Below are 8,316 nucleotides of genomic sequence, written 5' to 3' on the forward strand. Positions count from 1 at the left end.
GCAAGGTGCGGACGGGGCTGGGACCGCGGTCGGGCCCTGCTGGCCCGCGCCTAGCCGGGATCGTCGTCGCCCGGGCGGGGTAAGTGAAGCCTGGTTGCGGCCGGGGCCTCCCACGTCCGCAGCACTCGGCGGACGCGTCCCCCAAACCTGACCCCCAGCTTTCCGCCTTCCATCCGTGAGCTCCGCCGCTCTCCCTGGCCAACTCTGTTCCTCTTCTGCCCGCCCCTTCCCTTCCTCAAGCCTGGCGCTTCGCCAGCCCCTTCATCCCACAGTCGCTGGGTCCCCAACTGCTGCCGCACGGGTACCAGCCTGTGTCCAACTTCCCCCACAGTGCCTCTTGGGTCTCGGCCTACGGACGTTTCATATTTCTGTAGACATCACTTTGGATCGGATAAACTTTATCCGATAAAGGGTGAGAGTGCTTACCCCACACCTTGGATGTTGGCCCAGCTCTCTAACCTTTTTGAGGTCGTGGGATGACTCCGGAGCGACTTTATCTTTTCACCAAGTCATCTCGGTTTTGTGCCAGGCTGTGCATGCTCCTGCTTTTTACCCGGAACCTTCCTAAACTTCCCTGATAAATAAGTCTTTTGAGGCAGGGAGGAGGTTTGTAATTTTCGCTGCCTGCTGTTTTGTGTATTGTGTGCTAGGATAACCTCTTAGGACTGGGAGTCTGACACAAACTACTCTCCAAACCTAAGGTTATCTGAGCATGCACCACTCCTCCCCCACATACTGGTATTCAAACAGCTTTGAGATTTAAGTAATTCCTTTTACAGCGTTCCATATGGAGTTAAATATCTGTGGCCAACCAACCCCCTTGAAGTCGTAGGGGGTCTCCGATTTTTATATTTTACCTCGACTTGGATAACAGTTTGCTTTCTTGTAGATATCTGTAGATACCGTAGAATTTGTGAGTCTAGTGAGATTAAAGCCCCATTCCTTCAGAGGGCATTTCCCACTGTGAACCTCTACAGCCTGCACTAGGGTTGCACCGGAGGATGGAGAAGCTTGGGCTATAGCCCAACTCTCAGTGGGTGTTAAAGAAATGTTTGAAAAGACATGGAGTGGGCTCAGACCACAGTAGGAAGATTCCTTGGCACCTTGATCAGTAGAATAAAATGACCTCCAAACAACAGTTGCTCTGTTTTTATTCTTATTCAAATATAAGCTCCCCCCCCCCCCAGTATGGAGAGTGCATTCAGGCAGGGCTCAATTTCTGAACTACATCCTTAGCCTACCAAGTGTAACCCTTTTAAAATTTCATATGCAACCAATTTTCAGCTCAAAAACACAGTTCTCACCTCAACAGAATAATACAGTTTTTCTAGAACCCAGTATAAATGACAGTGGCCCCACAGCACAGATTCGGTTACTCTTGGTTACTTGAGATCTTACTGGTTACAGAACAAATAAAGTAAAAAGTTAAGGTGTTTACCAAATTCAGTGCTAGGGTCACAGCAGGGAAACTTCCTCCAGTGGAAGCTACTGGAGGTCTGCTTAGAACAAGTTTTAGGTTTGATACAAGTCAGATACTGGGATGAGCAGTGAATAGCTTTCAAAGGTGCTGAAAATAGCACAAGATAATTCGGCTCTGATCTGCAACATTTAATTTTACATTATTTTGAAGTTCAGTTATTTGGTTTGTAGAATCTGTAACAAGGTGCAGCCAGCCTGACTTCCTCCCTTATGGAAACTTGAGTTCACAATGTTTATTGTAAATTGTATTTTTTTTTTTGTTTCTTTTTACCAAAAAGACCATTGTAAGGAAGTGTGTCAGGTACAAGTATGCAAGCGCAGTGCCCGTTCTTGCCGCGCTCTGGCACTGTCTATCCCTGTTGCCGAGGAGACTGCCCTTCTACTGCAGTGTATATAGTTCCTAGTTAACGGCACCACCGTTTTCCAGTTGTCTGCTGATAGTTCTCCATGTTAGAGAATGGTGAGAACATGTCCTTGCATGTCTCCGTACTTAAGGAGCTTGAAGACAAGCTAGGTCTACTGACTCTTGGTGTGTTTCGCGACAATGACCTCCCTTCTGTAAGTGCACACTGTACCTTCATCATGCAGGTTTATGTGTGAATATTTGGCTCCTTTCTCGTCCCTGCCTCTCCCTTTCAGCTTTTATGTTGTTTGTTTGTTTGTTTTGAGACAGGGTATCGCTGTGTTTCCCTGAATTTCCCTGGAACTCGCTCTGCAGACCAAGCTAGCCTCGAACTCAGAGATCTGCCTCTGCTCCCAAGTGCTAGTATTAAAGCCATGTCACCCTCCACTTGCTTTTTTGACAATTTTATACAAGTGTCATACTCACCCCTACACTCTCTCTTGATCATTCAACTTTCATGTCTTGTTTTGGTTTTGCTTTTGCTTTGTGATTTACTAGGGCCAATTCAGTCTCCACCTTCTTTTTTGAAACATGGTCTCTCTGTGAATCTGTGCTCACTGATTCGGCTAGACTGACTGGCCAGCATGCTCTGAGGATCCTCCTGTTTCTACCACACAACCCTTCAGCACTGGGGGTATAGCCTAGCTTTTTACATGAGTGTTGGGGGTTGAAACACAGGTCCTCGTGCCCACTGAGCCCTCTCTCCCCCTTTTACTAGGTCTCACTGTGTTGTCCAGGTTGATTTCAAACCTCTGACTTGGGCTGCAGACCTCCTTTCCTGGTCTCCCAAATGGCACCACTGCGCCAGACTCCTGTTGTTTTCTTAGGGTCCCTGGACCCTGGACTCTTCTTCTCCCTTCACCTTTATTCTGACTTCTTCTTCTTTTTTTTTTTTTTTTTTTTTTTTTCTCTTTCTGGATCGTTGCAGAAGATCCCCATTTTACACCTGGGCCCCCGCAGCCAGCCGTACCACCAGGCTGAACTTGTGAGTTGGAGAGTCCACCTGTCAGTATCCTCATTGCCCCAGTGGCTCCATGTGGCAGCCAGGCAGTCCTCTGTTTCTCTCCTTTTTTTTCTTCCCTCTTTCTGGTGTCTTTCTCTGTGGCCCAGGTTATCTTAGGATCTCTCCATCTTCCTGCCTCAGCTTCTCAGTTGCTGGGGTTACAGGAGTCTACCACCACACACAGTGGGCAGTAAATTTGTTAATGGGTTTGAAAAGTCTCCTGTGGGTTTTAGCCCCTGGGTTTTCATCTTCCTGGACTTCCTCACCTAACACCCCTCTCCCCCAAGTCTAGCTACTTCTCTAGTACCTATGTATTCAGTGTCCTTTTTTCTCCTCCACCTACTTTCCTATTCTGGTTTTCTTTGAAACAGAGTCCCAGGCTGGCCTTGAACTTGCAACCTTCTTGCCCCTGCTTCCTGAGTGTTGGGTCAGGAGTACAATGCTCATCACTTTCCCATTTCACAGGTACTCAGGGGTCAACTTCTTAGGAACTCAGCCTTGACTTCCAGGTTGGATTTTGCACTCTGAGTTCTCAGATACTGCAGGAATGCATATCACAGTGCTGCTGGTGGCTTCTCAGGGACACACCTATGTCCAAACTCAACAGGGTATACTCTGCACACCTACCCATTAGTTGTAGGTCACTTCCTGGGCAGAGCTCTGTCCCTGTGCTCACTGAGGGCTTTGTAGTAATTTACATGTAATTTGCATCTTCTTCCCCCCACAACTCTCATCGAGAGGAACAGGAATATAGATAATATCTTATTTGGAACTGAGGGTCTTATACTAGGCAGTAAATGTGGGAACATACAAATAAGCCCTGGGCTGTAACTAGAGGTAGGACCTACTTTTTATTTAGCTTTAGTTTTTAAGAAAGCACCCCCCCCATTTGATCTAATATGAAATTCAGGGCTTTTAAACTTTAATTTTTTTTTTCTAATTAAAGACTGTCTGTTTACCCAGAAGTCACTAATGATTTCTAAACTTTTCTCCAGACATCATGTCACAGGGAGAGTGAGCTCTTGCCCTTTCTACCATGGAGGACTCAGGAAAGACTTTTGGATCAGAGGAGGAAGAAGCAAACTATTGGAGAGACCTGGCCATGACCTACAAGAAGAGGTCAGTCCTTCTGTGCCCCTCACTAATTCCTCCTGGGAGGATGGTGGCTGCCTCTTCTATAGGTCTATCATGATGTCTGAAGCTGACATTACTGACCCATGAAGAAACTAGGATCACCTTGCTCTACAGAGGCCCCTGAGCCTTAGGGAAGGAAGACAGTCTGCCTAAGACCACAGCTGGGAGAGGCAGAGTTGGGATTTGAACCACAAATACCGGAGGAACCTAACCATCCTAACATCTCATTGTTGTTTCTGGATGGGTCTTTATCTATTCCTAGATGTCAGGTTTTTTGTAGGGGAGAAGATTTACCTGCTCCTTGAGATGGCTCAGGGTTAAGAGCACTTGTTCTTGCAGAGGATCTAGGCTTAGTTCCCAGCGCCCACATGGTGCTTCACAACCATCCTTAACTCCAGTTTCAGGGGATCTGATACCTTCTTCTGACCTCCTTGAGCACCAGGCATGCAGACAAGACACTCATACACATAAAATATAATTGGAAAAGGGTAGGCTCATTTTAAAATTTGAAGCTGGTGTTTCAGCGTACATGTCTAAGAGTGGTGTGTGTGTGTGTGTGTGTGTGTGTGTGTGTGTGTGTGTGTGTGTGTTTGGTTTAGCACTATGCAGTTCAGGCTAACCTTGAATTCTTGAGCCTCTTGTCTCTGCCTCCTGAATGCTAAAATTACAGTTGTGTGCTTCAATTCCAGCTCTAATCACCTATCTTCTTGTCCATAAAATGGGAATAACAGTGCCCGAATAAAGTCTTGATCCACACATGCTGCTGCAGCACAAATACCCAGCATCATTCTGTGATAAATTTATTTGCAATCCTACTACAGGGCCGAAAATACACAGGAGGAGCTCCGAGAATTCCAGGAAGGAAGCCGGGAATATGAAGCTGAATTGGAGACTCAGCTGCAGCAAACTGAGACCAGGAACCGGGACCTCCTGTCAGAGAATAACCGCCTTCGAATGGAGTTGGAGACTGTGAGGGTGAGGAGCACAGGAGACATGTCTACAGATAGGAATGTCTGTTGCATGGCTGAAGAGGCAGTCTTAGAGGGTGAAGTGACTGTAACCAGACCACTCCCTCCTGGAATCCTGTCAGGTGTCTGTGGTTATTGCAGGGGGTGGAAATTGGTGAAAAGCAAGTCACACACATGGCCTACAACCCTTCTTGGTGGTGGTCTGTACTGATTTCACAAGGCACATGGTAAGGAGAACTTATCAGAGGCTACAGTGTCATTAGAATTGCAGATTCTTGACTCGGTCCGGTGTTGATTGCCTTGACGGGTTACTTAGTCTAGGGTTAGTAACCCGCCTGGCAGTTCAGTTATTCCAGGGTCACGGAGAGGCACTATCTGGAAGATAAATGGGCTAAGAAAGAGTAAGGAGGCCATGCTAAGTTTGTCAGAGCCTCTGTTTATTAGAGATGGGGTACAGCTTATATAGGGTAAGGAGTTGGGGGATGGGCACAGGGGCCTGGGCTTTTGCCACGTGGTTCACGGTGGTCACGTAGTCCGTGTTGGTCACGTAGGCAGGAGGTTATCTTCGGTCAGGTCACTGTAGGCCAAGAAGTCACGAGTTGACACACCTAGTTCCCTAGATAGTTTGGGCCAAGAAGTCACGAGTTGACACACCTAGTTCCCTAGATAGTTTGGGCCAAGAAGTCAGGAGTTGACACACCTAGTTCCCTAGATAGTTTGGAATGTGGGGTGGGTTCCACTAACAGATAGCTCTCCATTAACAGCCAATTTGGGTGTGGGGTAGGCTCTGTCAATCGAACGATTCCTAACACAATTAGGGGTGTGGGGTTCTCTGCAGACTCCCCAGGGTGATGGTTCCTGCAATGATTTTAGGAGGAAATTGGCTCCTAACAGTCAGGTAGCCCAGGCTATGACCGGCCCTCAACTTACTGTGTAGCTGAGAGTGGACAAGTAAAAAATAAATTCTTCTACTAACACGGGCCACAGGTCAAATGCCACTTGCGACTCATGGGTTTCCCTTCTGGACACATGAATCACAAAATATCATCTTGTAGAACATTCTCTTGGACCATGCCGGTCATAAGCCGGTTTATTAACTGGGCACTGCAGTAGTTCTGCTTGGACCCCTTGTCTGTGGTTTTGTTTTTATGGTTTTAGTTACCAGTGACCAAACAACATCCAAAAATATTAAATGGGAAATACAGACATAAACAATTTATACATTTTAAATAACTTTTATTATGGTGTAATGTTATAATCATTCTATTTTGTAATTGTTAACTTTTTTGTTTGTTTGTTTGTTTGTTTGAGACAGGGTTTCTCTGTGTAGTGCTGACTGTTCTGGAACTCACTCTGTAGACTAGGCTGGCTTTGAACTCACTGATCTGTCTGCCTTTGTCTCCTAAGTGCTGCGATTAAAGGGGTGCACCACCACCATCACCTGGCTATTGTTAATTTTTTAGTTTGTAAGCTAAGGTTTATAGGAAAACATGGCAAACATGGGAATAACAAAGCATATATAGGGTTTGGTGGTGACTGATGTTTTGGAGGATACTGCAGAATGTCTTGGAATGTGTCCTCTCAGATAAAGAGGAGGCAGGCACTATGTTGCTTAAGACTGGACATTGTTGTAAGGGGCCAAGCTTTACACTTGTAAGACAGTGAGAAATGCTTCTGGCTTTCATCGTCCAGAAACAAATAGCACTCCTAACTCCTGAGTGTGGGACAGTCAAAAATACTTCTGAGCTGTCGAGATGGCTCAGCTGGTAAAGGTGCCTGCCACCAAGCCTGATGCCCTGAGTTTGATTCCTGAGATTCACGTGGTGGAGGGAGAGAGCTGAGGCCTGCAAGTTGTTCTCTGGCCTCTGTATCCAGGGAGTGGTTCTCTCCTTCCATCGTGTGGCTCCCAGGGATCTAGCTCAGGTCATCAAGCTTAGCAGCAGTTGCTATCTCCCCAGCTCAGTTTCAAAGTTTAAAATTATGTATTTAAAGGGGCTGGAAAGATGGTTCAGAGGTTAAGACCACTGACTATTCTTCCAGAGGTCCTGAGTTCAATTCCCAATAACCACATGGTGGCTCACAACCATCTGGAATGAGATCTGGTGCCCTCTTCTGTCATGCAGGCAGAACACTGTATACATAATTAATAAGTAATATACACATATTATTACCAAGAGCTAAAATTTTTGAAGCATCTCAGAAAAATTAGGATTTCTAACTTCCTTTGAGAGATGGAGACCTGGCATCATAAGGTCTCCATTGTCCACACCAGTGAATGGGTGAGCCCAGCCTGTCCTGGTCACTGTATCCTGATACCAAGGACTGTCTCTTGCTCCTTGTCCTATGTAGAGTCCAAATTTCTTTTTTTTTTTAATATTTATTTATTATGTATACGATATTCTGTCTGTGTGTATGCCTGAAGGCCAGAAGAGGGTACCAGACCTCATTACAGATGGTTGTGAACCACCATGTGGTTGCTGGGAATTGAACTCAGGACCTTTGGAAGAACAGTCAATGCTCTTAACCTCTGAGCCATCTCTCCAGCCCCAAGAGTCCAAATTTCTTGTTGGCCCTGGAAGTATTTTCATTTGACCCTTGAAACAGGCATGAGGAATTCTCACATTGAAGGGGCCCCAGGGCTGGAGGCTGTGGGGAGAAAGGTTTGTGGCTCAGGGAACCATAAGAGACCTTCCATAGGGCTGCATACACACCCTTCAGTTACTGAGTAATTGTGTGCTTCAAGGCAGAACCTTGAGCTCGCAGAAAACCTCTTCTGGCCAGAGGCATGAGGCTCAGCACACAGACTGAGGGAAATCCTGTGGAGAAAGCCTGCACACCTACGGCAGGTGTGTCCGCTGCTGCCTGTGCGGCATCGAACAACACTTACCGAGGCCTCCCTCAGCTGACAGCTTTTCACAGTAAATCTCAGACGAAAACTCAGTGAGACAGCAGTTTCCATGTCCCAAATTCAAGCTGTCGGAATCTGTGAGGCAGAGGATCCGAGTCTCCACATCTTCCTGGGATCAAGGGAAATGATCTAGGATCCAGTTTCTTTTTGCTTAAAATGTAGATACTTGCTCTCTGATCCTTGCCAGGAGACCCCAGCAGCCTTAGGATGTTAAGGCTCTTCCTTCATGCAAGTCATTTAACAGACACTTTGGTCATTCTTTTGTGACCTCATCCCTCTCTCAGGCATGGGCACCATGAGATGTCATTTCCTGGCATGTCCGACTGATTCTCATAACAGTTTTGTTTCTTGAATCTAGTCAGGAAGAGGAACTAATCTCAGTCTCTCTCTCTCTCTCTCTCTCTCTCTCTCTCTCTCTCTT

The 8,316-nt window shown here is 46.4% G+C and overlaps 1 protein-coding gene across 2 annotated transcripts in view; it reads left to right on the forward strand.

Annotated features, from left to right (window-relative positions):
• Nde1 (nudE neurodevelopment protein 1) overlaps window positions 1–8,316 on the forward strand; it is a 27,624-nt gene continuing 19,308 nt past the window's right edge. For both annotated transcript variants that reach the window (XM_005350358.2, XM_026780419.1), the window contains exons 1-3: window positions 1–79; window positions 3,881–4,004; window positions 4,841–4,994. In XM_005350358.2, the coding sequence (XP_005350415.1) occupies window positions 3,922–4,004; window positions 4,841–4,994 (237 nt within the window). In that variant the 5' untranslated portion in view covers window positions 1–79; window positions 3,881–3,921. The remainder of the gene's footprint in view (window positions 80–3,880; window positions 4,005–4,840; window positions 4,995–8,316) is intronic.

Source organism: Microtus ochrogaster, chromosome 7 (assembly GCF_000317375.1).
Source record: "Microtus ochrogaster isolate Prairie Vole_2 chromosome 7, MicOch1.0, whole genome shotgun sequence".
Taxonomy (NCBI): Eukaryota; Metazoa; Chordata; class Mammalia; order Rodentia; family Cricetidae; genus Microtus; species Microtus ochrogaster.